Source organism: Sminthopsis crassicaudata, chromosome 5 (assembly GCF_048593235.1).
Source record: "Sminthopsis crassicaudata isolate SCR6 chromosome 5, ASM4859323v1, whole genome shotgun sequence".
NCBI classification, from domain to species: domain Eukaryota; kingdom Metazoa; phylum Chordata; class Mammalia; order Dasyuromorphia; family Dasyuridae; genus Sminthopsis; species Sminthopsis crassicaudata.
In genome coordinates this window covers 5,606,904-5,626,933 of record NC_133621.1, presented here as the reverse complement: position 1 = coordinate 5,626,933, position 20,030 = coordinate 5,606,904, and the positions used below count along the sequence as shown (strand labels likewise).

Below are 20,030 nucleotides of genomic sequence, written 5' to 3'. Positions count from 1 at the left end.
AAGACAGTGTACAAGAAGGGAAGAGGCACTTGCCAAGAAGGTACATGAGCAGGGCTATAATGATGATGATGATGGAAGAGTAAAAATCATACAGAGCAGCTAGTGGCAAATGAGAAGACAGCTGGGATTTTGAGTCCTCTAAAAATCAAAGAAAGCCTTACAACATCTTCTTAGTTGTCTGATCCTGGCCAAGTCACTGAACTCTTTTTGCCTCAGTTCCTTATTTATATAATAAGTTGGAAAAGGAAATGGCAAAACTAAAGAAACAAAGAATTCAAAAAACCTGAATTATTAATTGGCTCAAATGAAAAAAAACTGAAAGTTTATTATTGGACAGGAAGCCAGTTCTGCTAAGAGACTGACTTCTTTAGTGGCAAAGTCCTGTTAGGGAAATGGAGGCTGACACTGAGAAGATGAGTGAAATGATGGCTGGCACTGAGGAAGTGTCTTGGACCCTCAATAATTAAGGATCTCTTCAGTTTTAGTCTCTGGGAATTAGAAGAGAGATCTCACCAATTCTTTGTTCTCCACTGCTTTCTCTGTCAATGCCAACTGGGAGATAATAGGCAAGTCACAAACCCTCACAAACCCTCCTAGTCCAAACCCCGATGAGCCCCTAGACTCCTTGAGAAGGAGATGAGGTGCTGAGAGAAAGGATGAAGGGCATTGACTTTGGGGGTCCTCCACCTACTGGAGCTCACACATTGAGACCAAAGTTCATATCTTCAGGAAAAACCTAGTATTGGATCCCTGGGATAAATTTTCTGCTGAAATCATGGGAGGTTTTAGGAATCCAGATCCATTTTCACAGTTTATTCCATAAGAGTTGTTGTCTCTCTCCAGTTTACTCCTTAAAAAAATCCATCTTTTGGAGATTTTTTTTAATTGAACAGGGAATCTCCTTCTAAATCTGTTTGGCTTTTTGTAACATGAGAATTTCTTGTCTTTCCCTAAGGCACATCATTTACATTAGCAAAACAGTATGTGTTCTGTGGCTTTGTTTGTTTGTTTGTTTTAAGACTGGCTTGAAATATTCTTAATATTCCCATCTGTTGCATTTGCAAATTTGCCCCTATATTGCAAACAGCTGGTATGGATTGCCTTTTTTTTTTTTGTGGACCTTAACTAGAACTGAACTCTAGCGATTATCCTGTCTAAATACAAGGGTCACAAATCAGTTCAGCCTTTCATTCTTCCAAGATCTGCTAGATGGATCAGTGGCCCTTTGTTTTTGGAGAGAACTCTTCAACTCTTTACAACTAAGTTGAAGGATCTAACAATTTTTAGCATATTTTTGAATCAAAAATAATCAAGCAGATGCACCATTATGGAGTATTGAGGTGAAAACAAAACAAACAAAAAACTGTATTGTTGCTGGATTAGTTCATGCTTGAGTATATATTCATGAAATTTGATCTGTCAGACAATTATTTTCATTTGGGCCAAATTTCCTACTAATGTTCTCCAAAAATGGAGGGATTGTGGGAGGAGGCTCATAGATTAACTGAGTGACACCCAAGTTCCACTTGGCTTTGTACCCATAGCCTTTCTGAGATGTAGCTCTCTCCAAATCATTGGTTTCTTCCAGCTGTAGCCTTCCATAGTTGTGCCCTTCCTAAGACATGGACATCCTCAGTTTCAGACTTCACTAGAACCAGCTTTCCTTGCCCTTATGTTGCTTCACTGTGACTCACCCTTTTTCTTATTTGCCAACGTTAAATTTTATTTCCTGATCTTCTCTCCTGAAACAGATACTTCATGAAATGATGGAAGAGATCGATTATGACCATGATGGCACTGTCTCTCTGCAGGAGTGGATTCAGGGAGGGATGACCACCATCCCCTTACTGGTGCTCCTCGGCCTGGAGAATGTAAGCTGGGGGCCAGGGGTGGGGTATGCTCCTGATTGGCTTGAGGGTGCCTGGCTCTGGGGCTCATTGTGTTTGGGTTGAACCTCAAAGAGGGTCCTGTGGGTGGGGATCCTTGTTTTCACTATCTCAGACTAATCATCTGTTCCGTTTTGTCTTTTTTCCCTTTCTCTTCCCAGTATGCTTATGTGCTTATCAATGATGTTTATTTTGTCTGGGTCTTTAGTTACATCACTATAAGGTGGCTACTGTGAAAATTCTCTATCAGGACAGACAGGTGACTCCTGTCTGGGGAACCGGCATCTCAAGCACAGAACTTAGCCTGGGTGTAGGTCTACCATTGTCAGAAGCTGCAGCCACACACATAGTCACTCTCTAGCCCCAGGCCACGGGTCTACATATTACTGACATCAATAACTCACTGTGCCCTATCACTTGAAAGTTTACATGAAAACTATTGTGTCAAAGGAGAACTCCATGATCTGGGCAATTTAAAATATGAGGAAGGTCATGCTGATGGAGGCAGCAGGTTAAGTCAGTGGAGAGAGCGCTGGGCCTGGACTCAGGAGAGTCAGGCCTAAGATGTTCATTAGCTTTGTGATGCTGGACAAATCTCTTAGATCTGTGTGCCTTAATCCACTGGAGTAAAAAATGGAAATCCATTTGCATTTCTTTGTGAAGAAAAGGTCCACAGACTCATTCCTTGTCTCAAACTCTGTTGTTCTTCCTTTTCCCACCCTCCCCCTTTCTCCCTCTTTACCCCAGCTCTGTGGCTCTCCAGGCCGGCCCTCTGAAAAGTCAGGACTGACAGCCTGATCAAAGTCTGATGGCTGCATAAAGGCTGTACCCCTCCCTGAACCTTCCTGAGCACTTAGCACATCTCCCTCTTCTTTCTCTTCCAACATGTCCAGTTATCCTTTCAGAGTCTCCCTGGCAAAACCAGCATCCATTTCTTATGCCTAGAATGGAATAGGAGGGTCCCCGTCTTCTCATTCTGGGGCCCTTGTCTCTCCTCCATGCATAATTTCTGCCTCAATTCTCTGATCCTCATCCACACTTTCAATGATCACCTTTCTGCAGATAACTCCAAAATCTCTATACTTGACCTCTAGGCTTGCATCACCATTCCAACTGGAATAAACCACTGGGAATCCAAAGTAAACCTCCTCCTCCTCCTCCCACCCAGACCCAACCTCCCCCCTGCCTTGTCTCCTTCCCTTTTAGCCATTCACTTGCCAAGATCTGCCAGTTTTCCCCACGCAATGTTTCTGTCCTCCATTTATCTTTTCTATGGGTATCCAGCTCCTGGCAACCCTATTTTTATGGACTCCTCATTGGTCTCCCCTACTTCAGCCTGTATTCCTCCAGTAGCCCATGGTACACTGTAGGGATGACTATTTCACTGCTTCTTCTTAAACCTGCTGTGGCTTTACATTGCCGCGGGACACATAACCCCGGCCTTGTCATTTAGCCACATCACCAGTCAGACTCCAACCTTCTTTTCCTGCCTTATCTCATGTCACCATATTGCCCATTCTCTACTTTACAGTCATGTGGGCCCACTAGCTGTTTCTGAATCCTGAGCTGCCATCTCCTTCCTCTGGATATTTGCAAAAGTTATTTTCTTGGTACGGAATGGACTCAGCCTTTATTGGTCTTTCTATTCCTTCCCTCCTCTGCCTCGGTGGTGCTGTTACTTCCACGAAGCCTCCTGTCCCCTCCCCAGTTCCCTAGTTCTGTCCCAGAAGGCTTTGCCTGTCCTCCCCCTCTGCCATGATCCCCTTCCGGCCAGCTGCATCCTCTCACCTTGCATAAGACGAGGGAGGCTCCTCACGTAAGAGACATTGGAGCTGTTGAAATGTGCAGAGCCCAGAATGCCTTGGGCATTTCTTTGGCCTCCCTGGAGCTTAGGATTTCTCCCTCACTCAGACTCTGGACAGTGAAATGAGTCCTACAGGAGGGGGAGAATGAATGACTGGCCAACAAAAATATGAGAAAATAAATGAGTAAAAAGCATCCATTTAGCACTCACTGAGTGCAAAGCACTGGGCTAAGCCCTGAGAGGCTAGGAGGGAGAGGTCCCACCCTACCTCTCATCAGGAAGCTTACATTGTAATGAGGGGATGGGCAAGGCACCTCAAATAAGCGCTTAGCTGCTGGGGAGATGTCAAGACCCAGTGGCTCTTGAGGTGCCATAGCAGGGCAGATGGGGAGAAAGGAAGGAAAGCATTTATTAAGTGCCTACTGTGTACCAATAAATACTTTATAAGTATCTCATTTGGCCTGCAAAGTAAATGCTCTTATTATTCTCCTTATACAGATGAGAAAACTGAGGAAGAGAGTTTAAAATGATTTCCCCAGGGTCAAAGAGTGAGGAAATGAGGCTGGATTTGAACATGTGCTGTGAGTGTTCCTGTGTATTGGAGGGCCCGAGGGCCCAGACCTACAACTTCTGGGAATGAGATGAGAAGAGGACAGATGGGGGCATTAGATAACAATAGCCCCCATATCTATAGCTCTGGACAGTTAGAAAGTGTCTGCTGTGCACTATTTGTAATCATGACACTTCAGGAGAGAGTGTAGGAATATTCAGGAAAGAGGCAGGAAAAAGACAAAGGAAACTGGCCCAAGTTTGAGACTACTGGGTTCCAAAGTGGCAAATGTGCCTGGGCTGATGGTTGTCAGGAAATTACAATCCCCCCTCATTGGCCATAGTCTATGTCGCGGCAAGGATGCCCTCAGTGATCTTTTCTTCTCTGAGGGACTCTGCTACTACAGCTTACTCCTTTGACCTGTGTGGGGTCTGAGCAGCAAATCCATTATTGAATTAATTATAAATAATATATAATCATGTGTATATATTATATGTATAATTGTATATTTGTATGTAATGATTAATATAAAATATTTTGGTAAAAAAGTCTCAAGCAAAGCGTTAAAAAAGACTCATCTCATGAGGCAAAAAATAAGCTTTTTGATTTGCTTGTTTAATTTTACATTTGGCACTACACCTGGCAAGATAGTTGTTGGGTCCATTGGACTCAGGGGAATTAGCTGTCCATGGTAAAAATCTTTCTACTGGTAAAATCCCAGAAGCAGTTGAGCTTCTGGAAAGTGGAGGAGATAAGAGAGTGAGATGGGGCAGACAGCAGGTATGATTGGTGGTAGAGAAAGAAGGGAAGGGAGACAAACTCAGGCTTGGGTCTGTTTGTTTAGAAAAAGCAAAACAGTTGTGAATTTGAGGCTTTGAGTGAGTGACATTTTGTGAGGAGGATTTAGCATATCTCTAAACACACACACACACACACATAGACACACACACACACACACACACACACACACACACACACACACTAGCCCTTGGCTTGGTGGGGGGAAGTTTTGCAAGGAACATCAGGAAAAAACTGCAGGGATTGCTGGGACTTTAGCCTGCATTTTTGGTGACTTTGGGGAAGCAGCAGTGGGCTCTCCCTGGGGAGCTCCCCTGTGGGCTACAGATGGGTGGTCTTGACATGTCACAGCTTGGGACTTTCTCTCAGATTCTCTCTCCTGACAATTTGCTGACAGACACATCCAAGGAAGGATTTGTTGGAGCTGGCTCCGAGATGTGGGCTGCATGGGCCTGTCATGGGTGACTTGCTCTCTGTACATACTGATGACCCTTCTTCATCATCCTGCTCTGGTGGGGTCCTTGGAGGTTGGTGTGGAAGGGATGGAGGCCAGACTGGCTAACTTTGCATCCCACCCTTGGTGACTCCAGCCCAGGTGCCGCTTCCCAGCTGCTCTCTCCCATTTGGCCACTGGGTGGCAGGGCTGCACCATCCATGGGACACAACTGGGCAAGCTGAGGGAGAAATCTCTTTTTCCTTAACAGAGTGACACTGGAAAAGTCAATTCTGCCTCTCCCAAAGCTCCAAAGAAAGCCCTCTTGAGGCTTTTCTGAGGTCTCCTGCATTTCCTTGCAACCGTGGTAGCTGCCACTTGGCAATTCAGCCTTTGGCCTCAAGAGAGTCTCCCAAAGGACCAGAGATATTTAGAGCCTGTGGGCCACAGGAGACCTCTGACATGCTGACATGCACCCATGCTGGAGACTTCCTCCTGAATCACAGAATTCACTTGGATTAATTCAGATCCAGACACTATGGCTGATGCATGTGCCATCACTGGGATCACCAAGACAATGGAGAAGCTGCTCCTGGCTGGAAACTCTAGGGGCCCATTCTTTTATTTCTGAGGGAATTTAAGATGTAAACTGATGCATCAATGCAGTGTGCCTTGACAGCTCTGACAGATGGAGGGAAAGAGGGAGGATGAGGAAGGTCTCATTGAGGAGGCAACCCCTGAGCTTTACTGGAGGGAGAGAGGGATTTGTAAAGTAGAGGTGAGGAAGGGGGGCATTTTAGGCATGGGGAATAGCCTGGGCAAAGGTCCAGAGAGGGGAGAAGGACTGTCATATGTTGGGGACAACTGCCACAAAGGTTGGACTGGCACAATTAGGGTACGATGAGGAGGTGATTGATTACTGAAGGGAGAGAGGAATTCTGTAAGGTAGAGGTGCGGAAAGGGGGCATTTTAGGCATGGCGGATAACCTGGGCAAAGATCCAGAGAGGGGAGAGGGACTGTCATATGGGGGACAATCACCACAAAGGTTGGACTGGCACAATTAGGGTACGATGAGCATTGGTTTGAAGAAAGGGCTGAGGAAGTGAATGAGCATCAGACTTTGGTGGCTTTTAAATGCCCACCTGTATATTATGTATTTTATTCTAAAGGAAGAAAGAATCAAGAGACAGTAAAAGGCATTTTTTTAAGATTAAAAACTTTTCTAAGTGAGAAATTTTCATAACAATGTGATTTATTTATCTGCTGTGTTTTTGTTCAGCAACAAAATCTTTGAGATGAAGGGTGGACCTTGTCACTGGCAAGTCATCCTACCCTTCTTAGCAAACATAAAAGGTGGATGCTCTGTGGCCCCAAGCTTCCACTTTATTTTCCATGAAACTCTGGGGAGGAGACAAATACTCCCTCTCGGCACAATTTTGTCTATCTCCATCACGAGCAAATTTTGATGGAAAAAATAATGTCTATATTGCACTTGCCATGTGGTTTAGCCATAAGTCTGCCAGAAATACTTTTTTTTCAAAAAATAAATTTAATATTATTCTGAATTAGAGGTACCCAACTTTGGGCCCATTAACTTTTTTTTTCCTTCTGCTAATAACTACATTTCAATTTTGATTTCCTTTTAAAATCCTCTGTGTTTTGTGTTATACATTTAAAAAATATGAGCCTGAGAAAAGAAGTGATCTGTCAGCTGCCTTAGAGTGCTAAAGGCACTCAGGCCATATGCACAAAAGGTTTAGAAACCTTGCTCTAAATCTACGGATTTGTAGTTTAGACAGAAAACTATCCCAAATGTCACCTCCTTACCATGTCCTCAGGCAGCTCTCTCATATCACTCAATTTGAAGAAAGACCTAGAGGGATCTTACAGAAGGAAAAAGTCATATTATGATAAAATACAGTTCGAATTTATTGCTTTTATTCCTCAAGCAGAACAATAGTTACTTCATGTTCATCTAAAATAACTCAATTTCTTCTTTGACCCCATCTCCTCTGGAGTAAAATAGTGTCCAGTAGACTAAGAGCTCATATACTTATTGTTGCATTATATATGTATCGATTAAGTGTTTATTTCTCAATAACTTATAATGACTCCCCCAAAAGTGATTTTTTTAAAAATATGCTTCCACACTAAACTGTGACATTTATTGTCTTGTGCTTTCATTCATTCGGCCACTGGGTGGTGCAGTGGATAGAGCATTGGGTCCAGAATCAAGAAAACCCATTTTCTTGAATTTAAATTCAAGCTCAAATATGTCTAAGCTGTCGTGATCCTGGGCAAGTCATGTCACTTTAGTCACCTGATGTTGCCTCAGTTTCTTCATCTATAAAATGAACCAGGGGAGGAAATGGCAAATCAATCTAGTATCTTTGCCAAGGAAACTCTAAATGGGGCTACAGAGAGTCACAATTGCAAGGACAGAACCATAGGATCATGCATTCATTTAGGAAGTATTTTTAAGGATCCCTCTGTGTCATGCAAAGCTTGGGGATTGAAAAGCAAAAATAAAAATTGAGGACCTCGAGGCACTCCCGTTCATCTGAAAACCTCGTTCAAGTGAAGGAGGTAGCTAGTGAGAATCTATTCCAAGTGAGCCATATTCCACAATAATCATACCAATTTCTGAAATCTTCCTGGAAGAATCTTTGGCAGTGTCTTCAGATATGGGGGAATCTTTTCCTCCCTTAGCTATTAGTTGTAGTTATTGACATTTTAACCCCTGAATAATAAAACCTGTTGCCTCCAATTCCATCATGATTGCTTCCTCATTGAAAATTCCTGAAATTCAAAGTAGCCAACGGAAGAGAAATTGATCCATAGAATCAGATGTCCAGTGATCTTGGTGGGGGCAGGTGGACTTGACTTTATGGAATCTGGATCTGTAATGGAATCGACCCAATGCTGTTTTGTTTTGTTTTATTTTTTACATGTGGAATCTCAGAGTTGGAAAAGTTCTTCCAGACCTACTCTCCCTTAAGCTCGAGCTCCCTCTCCAAAGGCTAGTCATTTTGTCACAGATATAAGGGATGTAGGGGCCATGAGATCCCAGGTTTGGGGACTGCAGAGTCAATGTTGTTTACTTCTCTTGAAGAGAGTCAGAAGCCTTAAATTGCCATCCTCTTGGCTCCTAGTGTTGCCTTTGGTGAATCACCATCTCCTCTGGGTCTCCGGTTTCTCATTTGGAATAATGTAACTCACTGTACAAGCTTACTTGCCTCCCAAGGCTAATGGGGCAGCTATTCCTTCTAAGTCTTCCCCCCAGTACGCGCGGCTTCATCGAAAGGCTTGGTCTTGTCTCTGTGTAGAATTATCTGCTTCAGAAAGATTTTGTATTTCTTCTTTATTTTGCATTATTCATGTTGCAAGTGAAATGACAGAGATTAAATGCCGAGTAGGAAGTAGTTACTATGTTGATGACAGTTTCTTCTGCTCCTCACAGCAATCCTGTGAGACACGCAGACCATACATGACTCTCTGCAGTTTACAAATGAGAACGCTAAGGATGGTCTGATCAAATCTTGAAGGCAGAGTTCCCATCTTCTCTTTTTCCTGGGGCCCTCAGAGAAGGGAAGTGATTTACCCAGAGTCCCATGGGAAGGGCAAGACACTCTCAGGGTTTGAAATCAAGTTCTCTTCCCCAATCCCTATCTCCCTTCTACCTTATACAGGGGAACTGATGCAATGATTATCCTAGAGGCAGGTCTTTTGAGCCCAGATTCAAGACTCGGCATCATCACCAGCTCCATCATTTGGACCCATAGGCAGGTCTTTTGAGCCCAGATTCAAGACTCGGCATCATCACCAGCTCCATCATTTGGACCCATAGTTTCATCAGTTCAATAAATGTCTATTCAATAAATAACTTATTATGTGCCTACTGTGTTTAAAATTAAAATTAAAAACATATCAAGTTCTTGTGATGAAGAGAGTCATCTACACCCAGAGAGGGGGCTGGGGGAACTGTGTCTGGATCACAGCATAGCATTTTCACTCTTTTTTTGTTGTTTGTTGCATTTTATTTTCTTATTTTTTTTCCTGCTTGATTAGATTTTTCTTATTCAACAAGATAACTGTATAAATATGCATGCGTATATTAGAGTTTACATCTATTTCTACCATGTTGAACATATATTGGACTACTTGCCATCTAGTGGAGGGGGTGAGGGAAGGGGGAGAATTAGAATGCAAAGGTTTTGCAAAGGTTGAAAGATTGAAAAGTTATCCATACATATGTTTTGAAAATAAAAAGCTTTAATAAAACAAAAACAACAAACAACAACAAAAAATATATCAAATGCCTACTTTGTACCAGGTACTATGCTAATAGGCACTGGATTCATTGGTCCATATGAATTTATTCCCCTAATTTGGTAGCAAGCCATGGCCTAACTTTTTATCTTAGGGTGCTGTCCAGGCCATGGAGAGGCAACCTTGCCTAAAGTCATATGGCTAGAAAATAGAATTGAAGCTCAGTTCTTAATGACTATAAGACTTACTCTCCCCACCAAACTGTCTTTTGCCCAACTCCCTATGTAGAGAGTATGACTAACTAAAGAAGATTGTCAGCAAAGAAACAAAATCTGTTCCTCTTTTCTAATGGAGGATGGACCTTCTGTGCTTTTGTGTAAAAAGTGGAGACTTAGGAAAGGGTGGGATTCTTCTCCATGTCTGGGGAATCACCAAAGCAATATTCTGCAACACTGAGTAAGAAGTGTCCCTTTATTGGCGATAAACTTACATTGTCTATAAATTGCTGAGATATGTTCATGGAAATATTTCAGCTAGGATGAGGAATAGAGCAGTATTCCAAATTTAGCCAGGGCTCTTTGTTCTGCTTTGTCATATTTTTTTCTCTCAAAGGAAAGAAGAGGTTGGGAAAAGGTTGTCTAGTAATTAGAACACTGGCTTGAAGAAGACATATTTAAATTCAACTTCAGTCATTTATTACATATGTGTTTCTGAAAAGTTATTTAAATATTCCCGAGTCTGTAAAATGGGGATAACAATAATGTCTGCCTTTCAAAGTAGTTGTAAAGAGCATTAGATCATGCATGTGAAAGGTTTCCTAGACTTCCCTAGATCAAGGGAATAACCTGAAGTACTCACATTTATGAGGAAATTTATGTACAAATGTGATATTATTTGGGGCTCAACCTCTCACCAGCATTATGTCATTGTACGTATGTAAGTATGTTTTAAGCATTAGATTTTTGTTCTGATAACTGAATGTGGGAAGGGTCTCTGACAATCTTCGTAAAGCACTGAATTTGACGTTAAGATCCAGGGGAGATGGTGATTCACTGAAGGCAACACTAGGAGCAAAGAGGATTTAACAAATATCATTGTGGGGGATATTGCCAAAGTGGGTTTGTAGTTTGACGGCTCCTGCCACAGACTGAGGGTTCTGATTGACAGAACTCCCACATTAAGACTTGTTTGTTTTATTAATGAGGGAAATGCCAGTAAAGGGAGCCATATGTGCCGCACTCACCCAGCTGAGATGCAGACTCATGGAATGGCCGTACACTTTTCAAAATCCAAGTGCAAGCAATATGGGAGAGAGGGACACAAGGTCAGGGATTCTCTGCCACCTTCATTTTGTAAAAAAAAAAAAAAAGGTATTTTTATCTTTATAATCCATAAGGTTTCTTTTTAACTTTACATGTACACATATCAGAAAAAAAGCAGTCTCCTCCCAGTAAGTTTACATTGTTTAAAATGTTTCTTACGAGAGAGAGAGATTTTTATATCATCAGTGGAAAAAAGTATATGGATAGTAATGAAATCTGCTAAAAGCCCAGTTCATGGTCTACAAGTGCTAGAAATCAAAGAGTTTAACAAATACAGGATGGGCTCCAGGAAGCACTACTGAGGCTGTTGTAGAAGTTTCCAGAAAGACAGGACCACATCTGGTCTTCCAGAACTTCCAAATGTCACCTGAAGTACAATTTTTCTTCTGCACTGAAAGAGCCAGTGCCTTTTTCCTTAATCACATGGGAGTGGCTTTGTTGGTTTGTTTATTGGGGTTTGAGTGTCTTCTTGCCTCTAAGGAATTCTGGGATCAATCGTAGTGAATGAAGACTGAATTAGATTTTGAGTCATTCAAAGAAGTGGTGATTGAGGCGTCTCTCTCTCCCCCTCTTTCCCTTCTTCCTTCTTTTTTTCTTTCTCCTTCCATCTCTCCCTCCCTCTTCCCTCCTTCTCTCTTTTTCTCCCTCTCCTTTCCTCCTTTCTCTCTGTCTCTACATCTCTGTCTTTCTGTATTCTTTCCTTTTCTTTACTAACCCACTTATAAGACATAAACAAGATAGAATAAAAGTGAATCATTGTTCTGAAAAGAAAGCCCAGCTCTCATCTCTGATGGACCTTCATGAAAGCCTGACATCATCCCTCTCTTTGATTTTTGTTTTTGTATATTCTTACCACAAAAACTCTAAAACTTAATAAGCAAATCCTCAGTAATCAGGTGATTCAATCTAAGTCAACTAGCTTGGGATTCATTGGACAATAGATTTAGAGGCAGAAAGGACAATCTAGTCCAATATCTTCTTTTTATAAGTGAAAAACTGAGACCCAGAGCACTTATATAACTTAGATAAAGCCATGTAGGTAGCAAAGGGAACAGGCAGGAATGGAACTCAGCTTCTCTGGCTCCCCAACCAGAGATCCTGCCATTGTTCTATGCTACCTCAATGATTGGTCTAATGAGTCTCCTGAGAGATTCAAAGGAGATAAATGGATCAGAAGAGCTTTGCCAACTTTTAAAGTAATATACAAATGTCAACTAGCATTGTGCTAATAAGCAGAATGGTTCTGAGTAAGGCAGGGACAATTTAAAATACTTCCTCTTAGGCAGATTTGAACCTGTCACATCTTTGGTTTCATTTATAGGAATGGCATTCCCTAATGTTTTAAAAGTCATTAAACCCTGCCTTGTTATTTGGCATCTTGGGAAACAAAATATACACACTTTAAGAAGTAATTTTTGCTTTCCAGTTGCTGGGTTTTAAATGCCTTTCCTAGTCAGTTTTCATATCTTTTGAGTTCTAGCTGACTTTTTCTCTCTCCCTATTCTCTCACTTCTCCATCTGCTCCTTTCCCCCCCCATTTATTAAGATGCCCTTTCCTTCATTCCCTATTTACTTCTCGCCTAGACTATTGGACCTGCCTCCTAATTGGGCTCCTGGTTTTCATATCTTCTCTCTCCTATTTTTCTCTGACTAGGTACAAAAATAACCTTATAAAAATATAGTCTATTCATAGCATTTCTCTGCTCAGGTATCACCAGGGGTTCTCCCCTAACTCTAGAAGAAAATGCACATTTCTCCCCTTATTTGAAGCCCTTAGCAGTCTTGTCTGTGGCTCTCCGCCATACATGGTACTGTAATGTCGGGGCTAGCTTTCTCTGGGATCTGGAGTCTGAGCTGGAGCTGGAGCATACACTCAGTGGATTTTGCCCATTTCAAGTTTTCTCAGCCCTTATATAGCTTAGTACAAATACATCACTGAATACACTGAGCATGTGCAAACTATTGAACCATTATATCACCCTACTAAGTACTAAGTACATGTGAACTAGAATATCATCATCTCCTCAAGCACACTGAGGAAACACCCTGCTGTAAGTATCTTTGCTTCAAGTTTACTTTTTCTCAGAGTTCCCCACTATCTGCGAGCCTCGATGTGGTACCCCTCAGCTAAATGGACTGGCTCGTGGTTCTCTGCCACAGTGTTACATCTCCTGGAGCCAACCCTCTGTACGGAATGTACTCCTCTCTAACCTTATCTGAAAATCAAGGATTTAGAGTTGGAAGGGACTTTTAGAAGTTACGTGGAGTCTAGGCCTTTCCTTTTTTGGGTGGGGAAACTGAGAAAAGAATAGTGATGGGGCCAAGGTAACTAATGTATTGTGTGAGTTGTGAGATTTGTAGCTGGGTGTTTTCATTCCAAAATTGATGCTCTTCCCATCAGATCACTTAGAATCTGTCTCCTGGAGAAATTCATTTCACACCCTTTTAGGGCCCCTAACCTTCTCAACTTCTCCCATATTTACTGGTCTCTACACTGGGTGTAGCCATCCCATAGAATGTAAGTTCCTTGAGGACAGGGCTTGTTTTTGCCATTTGTCAGGATCCCCAAGGTCTGGCACTTTAGCATTGTGGCACATGATCATTCTTACTGAATTGAATTCAATATGATTGTTTGCTCTTCCATGGGAAGAGATCTATTCTCATTCTTTCCCACAAACATTTGTGAGCTAGATGCCTGGATGGTCCCTGTTTACATCAGGAGCTGGATCATGGCAGAAGGGAGGATAAGCCAGGTACAGGGTGATCCTCTTCCCTTTGTAACTTCCCCCTCATGAAGTGGTCCGAGACGTCCGGAGCCATTTGTTCCACTGTGACAGAGCCGACCCACTGCCAGGAAGTAGGCAGATGTGAAGCTCCCCTTTGTGCATGAGATCCGTTTTTCTAAAGCTGGGGTGATCACCAGCGAAGGAGCAGATTGTCTTCTGCCGCTTGCTTCAGTCAGACTCAGAATTTTGTTGGCACTTGTGGATTTTGCTATTTATCTCATTAAGTGAAGTCTGTTTCTTTCATGCCCCGTACAGAATGTGAAGGATGACGGACAGCACGTTTGGCGACTGAAGCATTTTAACAAGCCAGCCTACTGCAATCTCTGTTTGAACATGCTCATCGGCGTGGGGAAGCAGGGCCTGTGCTGCTCCTGTGAGTAAGGCATAAGTATACAGACAGTGGCTTTGTCCCACTTCCTTAGTCCCAGCTCCCCTTTTCCACCTGGGTGGGCTTGAGTAAGCCTCAATCATTTCCTCGTTGGTACAATAAGGGCCCCTCTAAAGCTTATGGTGGGAATCCATCCCTGCAACCAAGCCTGTCCTGCCCCAAGTCAGCAGAGGTGATGGATGGCGTGGACAATGGAGGCCAGGCCAGGGCTCAACCCTCACATGAGTGTTGGAATATTCGCCTTTGCCTGGAGGCATGTCAGAAGGTGTTCCTGATGCCCAGCCAACATGTTCCCATGAACCTTCACTCATTCTCCCATTCTGCCTCTGCCCCTTCTCAGAACATCTCAATGACTGCCACAGTTCCTCATGGTTAGATCTTTCCCAGGGTAGGCCGACTTTCTGTATCATTGTTAACTACTTGCTAATGATTACAAGCCACCTTTCTCTTTTTAAAATCTATCTTCCCATTATCATTTGTATAGAATTTTTAAAAATGTAAATAAATAAGGGACTAGGAAGACATAGGTATGGGAAAGGTAGGATGGCTTCATGGGCAGGATGCTGGATTTCTCTTTGCTCTTTTGAACTGTTATAAACATTATCCACAGATAAGGCTCGGTGTGTGGTCAGACATTTGAAATGCTTTCTCTTAGGCAGAGGTGACGATGGCATGTGCAGGATCCAAAGAATCAGAATTCATGATTGGGGGAAGTGTGTTAGTTACAAGAGCTTTTGTGTAGCTTCACTTAGGTTTGCCAGAAGTTGAAAAGGAGGTGATTTTCCTTCAATATATAAATGATTGTTGCTTTCATCATCTGGATACATCCTGTACTTGCAATCATTATAATCCCGTGAGCATTACTGTACAGGATCTCATGAGCTGTTGAGATTTTTAAAATTACCATTAATCCTGTTTTTAAAAATAGCTAATTCATATTTTTATACATTTAATATTGCTGTTTTTCCTCAATAATCCGCCCACACAGAAGAGTAGCAGTTTTGCTCCAGAGAGATAAAGAAAAACAAAACAAAATTTCACATCCATCATATTTACAAATGCATGCCCCATTCTTTACCCATACTCCCCCACCTCTTTACCAAGAAGCCAGAAGCAGAGTGCACTGCCAGTTCTTTGAAGTCATGACTAATTGTCAGCTTTGTTAAAATTTTGAAGTCTTTCAATATTGTTTCAATATTGTGACTTTTGTGTACATTATTCTCCTGATTCTATCCTGATGAGAGAGAGAGAGAGAGAGAGAGAGAGAGAGAGAGAGAGAGAGAGAGAGAGAGAGATTGTGATTGTGTGTGTGTGTGTGTGTTAGTTTCCATTCCATTTTTCTTTTTACATTTCCACTATAACCACATCTATTCCTCCAGTCAAAAATGAGCAGAGGGAGAGGGAGATAAAATGAGCATTAATATATAATAAAGAACCAAACTATTGTGAAAGAGTAATGAACATGGGTCGATGTGACCTTTAGCAGGAAATTCAGAAGCAGATCGTTTAGAATTCTGAACTTCATAACCCCTAGTGCCCACAGTTCCTTGAAACTTTTTAGTCCCACAGATATTTATTAAGTTGAAAGTGTTGGTTGCTCACTTGTAGGGAACTTTTGTAAAAGAGATTGTGGTTCTACTGTGAATTATATTAGATGGTCTTTCAGGTCTTTACTATCTCTGAGACACTGAGAAATATCTGCCATAAACATGGCTAATGTGAAAATAATTCCATAGATCCTAAGTACTGTCATTTTAATTTTCTTCCTTTCCTCCCTCCTTCCTTCCTTCCTTTCCTCCCTCCTTCCTTCCTTCCTTCCTTCCTTCCTTCCTTCCTTCCTTCCTTCCTTCCTTCCTTCCTTCCTTCCTTCCTTCCTTCCTTCCTTCCTGCCTTCCCTCCTTCCTGCCTTCCCTCCTTCCTTCCTTCCTTCCTTCCTTCCTTCCTTCCTTCCTTCCTTCCTTCCTTCCTTCCTTCCTTCCTTCCTTCCTTCCTTCCTTCCTTCCTTCCTTCCTTCCTTCCTTCCTGCCTTCCCTCCTTCCTTCCTTCCTTCCTTCCATCCCTCTTCTCTCCTTCCTTCTTCTTGTCTTCTCTATCCCTCCTTCCTCCCTCCCTTCCTTCTTCCCTTTTTCTACTTCCCTCCCTTCTTTCCTTCCTTCCTTCTTTGCTTTTTTTTTTTCTTTTCTTCCTTCTCCATCCCTCTATACCATTCCCATGGCATAGATGTAGTTGAATAAGATTTAAACCAAGTAAGAAATTATTTAATAATGCACCTCACAGTATTTGGGTGGCAAAGATGGAGAACTATGGGTCATGTGGGAATCTCATGGTGTTTGGAGCTGTTTGATCTGACTCAAAAAGAATTTACTCATTAATGACTGGATGTTAGCTCTGAAAGAGATCTCTAGCAGAGCATTGCAGGGTTCCATTCCTGGCCCTCTGCTGTTTCACATTTTCATCAGTAGCTTGGAGATAGATAGAGCTCCAGGAGATAGCTTGCTCATGCAATGTTCAGATGACACTAAGCTTGAAGGGAAAGCTAAGATATTAAGTTACCGGGTAGGGGTGCAAAAAGATCTTAGCAGCCGAGCATGGCGGGATGAATCTAATAAGGTGATTTTTATAAAGAAAAAATATAATATCTTGCATTTGGATTCAAGAAATTGCTTTACAAGCACTAGACAAGGGAGACCAAATTAGACAGCAATTTGTCTTCATAGAGTTTTAGTGAATTTTGAGTTCATATTAATCAATGATGTGATGTAATAGTTCAGAAATGACTGAGCTCTCTGGCTGCACTGAGAGAGAAAAGGAGGAGATGGTAGTACCCTGTTGGGATAACTTATGGAGTATTGTATTCATTTCTATATGCCATAGTTTAAAGATATAGATAAATTAGAAAACATAGGAAGAAAGGTTTTGAGTCCTGCCATCTGAGTATTAGTTCAATAACATGAGGGTGTCAAGTAGGGATTGGAGAATATTCAAGGCAGAGATGGACAGACATAATCACTTCTTTAAATGGCTGCCCTATGGAAGAGAGACCTTATGATGCTTGACCCCATGGGATAAAATCAGGAATAAGATGTGGCAGTTTCAAAGACACAGATTTTAGGCTCAATGATTGGAGAATCTCCCTAAGAGTTTGAGCTGTCCAAACATGGATGGGAGAGATGTAATAGATTATCCTTATTGAAGGTCTTCAAGCAGAGGAGAAGGATAAATATTTGCTGAGTATGTTATAATAGCAATTCCTTTTTGCGTTTGGATTGAATTCAATGATTCCTGAGATTTATAAGAACTGAGCTCTGGATGAAAAGTAATTCAATTCCACTCCTCATTTTGTAGATAAAGAAATTGAGACTCAGGTAGCTATATGGCCTGTCCAAGATCACAGAGGTAAATGTCAGAGGCAGAATCTCGGATTCAGGACTCTGCTGCAGAGAACATTTGTATAATCTTTGTTTGAAAATGATAATAGACTCATCTAAGTAACTTTTTTGACTGAAATAAATTAAAAATATAAGCAATATGATTTGGAATGATGTTGTTTGCTTAATATTCCACCTCATATTAATAATGGAATAAAATAAATCAGGTATAGAATCATGCCATTTGAGGAGGAGGGGGCTTTGGGGATATCTAATTCCATCCTCTCATTATTGCATGTGTAGTAGAAAAAAAATAGGTTTTCAGTCTAGGGTTTTTGATCCCAAATTTAGGATTATTTTCTTCATAATATACTGTTTTTCCCTTTTCATTTAAATTCAATTCTCCATCCCTGAAATTTTCATGTATTCAGTATTATTAGACATAGAAGCTTTATTTTATCACATGGACAAACTTGTATCAAGCTAGCTTTCTTTAAGAATCTAAAGATACAAAGCAATTGGAAACAGTGTTGAGTGATAATCCATCTGATTATTTTCCAGACATTTTCATTCTCTTCACATATGTTTCCCTCAATATTCAGACAAGCTTATCAAACAAAACATGCGGTTTAGCAAAGGAAATATTGCCTGGAGAGATGGGGTTAGGGCTCCTGTTGCCTTGGCCTGAAGCACACCCACTGCTCTCTTGAGGAGGGGTTAGGGTGGAGGGGAAAATAGCCATTTAAGGTTGGAATAAATCAATAAACAGCTTAGCATCAACTTCTGGGGTCTGATTTCCAAGCTGGCCAGCTGCTCCCCTTGCCTATAGTTTGTAAAATGTAGATTTTCTTCTGATGAGCAAATGACACTAAGCCATTTGGCAGTCATCAATTTTTCTTTAATATTTCAGTCATTTGAGAGTTATTGTGAAAAATTTTAGTGAGGACTGATTTAATTAAGCATTTCCTGCTATGCCATGATGGAGTCATCGTGGCTTTTCCCATGCAGAATATTTCCTGTGCTAATTGGCCTTTTGTATCTCATGGCAAAAACCAGTCTCCTTTAGCTTGTCCCTGCTGAGACTGATTGAATTGATTAGACAGCGATGGATATGGAATGAGGAGGCCCTGCTAAGGCCATCCTTTCCCTAGAAAAACATGATCAGGATGAGGAGTAATCGGTTTTTATCCATGTGTTTCTTTTCAGTTTGCAAGTACACGGTCCACGAGCGCTGTGTGGCAAGAGCACCTCCTTCCTGCATCAAGACCTACGTGAAGTCCAAAAAGAACACAGATGTAAGTGTTGGGTGGGATTGGCTTCTTGAAACATGTACTGTCTCATTCTTGTTCATCTAGTTCCACCCTCCATCATGCACCATTAATAGGTGAATCTCAAAGTGTAGGGTTCATTGCTTCTGTCTTGTCCCTATTGTCCCATCTTCCCTTTAACGCACCACTTCTGGGTCAATGACAAGGTTTGGCATCTTAGGCCCTCCTGGGTCACACACTAGTCCTGGGTCAGTGACTCGGCCGGGCTCCCTGTCTCATAACCCCATATCCATTGTTTCATTCTAAGGTTATGTACCATCACCGGGTCATTGTCAACTTATTCTTGCCCCATTGTTCCTTCTAGGTCATGCACCATTACTGGGTTGAAGGCAACTGCCCAACCAAGTGTGACAAGTGTCATAAAAATGTCAAATGTTACCAAGGCCTGACTGGACTTCACTGTGTTTGGTGTCAGATCACAGTGAGTAAAATGAACATTAATCGTGAGAGGGCTGGTGGTCCTCAGTCCCCTGAGCACTGTCAAATTTGGGGTCAATATGGAGAGGATAACACTCATTAAAGTATCCCGGGGTATTCCTCAGTGAGACAGCTAATAGATGAGTAAAGGCAGGTGAAGGATTGAGTGTGGCAAGGCCCCTTAAAGGCCACCTAGTCCAATCCCCCCTCCCCCCAGTTTATACTTGAGCAAATTGATTCCTGAAGAGATTGGCACTGGGTTGGAGCTGCTGGTGGGCAGAGCTAGGCCATGCTTCCCAAGGCCCCAGAGGAGAGTCTTTGAGGAGCCAAAGGCCACTTCTCAATGCGGATGCTGACCAGAACTTGCTTCAAACAAAAGAACACGGCAGCAGCCAGGCTCTCGGCTCTCACAGATTTCACATGACAGTTTTCCAAATGCATTTGAAGCTTTATTATTGGCAGAAGTCAGTATAGACGGGCCTTGTGACCAGTGTCACTCCAGTGGCTTCTCTGCACTTGTTGCTCGCTGGGCTGGCATCTGTCCCATGCATAGGAGAGACTGTGGTTCCATTATTGTCAAGAGAAAACAATAGAGGGCACTGTCTCGGCAAAGTCAACACAGCCAGGCTCTGGGAGCGGTGGGGGTGGGTTCTTAGATGTTTGCTAGACACACAGAGGAT

The 20,030-nt window shown here is 42.1% G+C and overlaps 1 protein-coding gene across 4 annotated transcripts in view; it reads left to right on the top strand.

Annotated features, from left to right (window-relative positions):
• DGKB (diacylglycerol kinase beta) overlaps window positions 1-20,030 on the top strand; it is a 675,591-nt gene that overhangs the window by 235,208 nt on the left and 420,353 nt on the right. For all 4 annotated transcript variants that reach the window (XM_074270708.1, XM_074270709.1, XM_074270707.1 and 1 more), the window contains 4 exons: window positions 1,752-1,871; window positions 14,105-14,222; window positions 18,812-18,900; window positions 19,238-19,354. In XM_074270708.1, coding sequence (XP_074126809.1) covers window positions 1,752-1,871; window positions 14,105-14,222; window positions 18,812-18,900; window positions 19,238-19,354 — 444 coding nt within the window. The remainder of the gene's footprint in view (window positions 1-1,751; window positions 1,872-14,104; window positions 14,223-18,811; window positions 18,901-19,237; window positions 19,355-20,030) is intronic.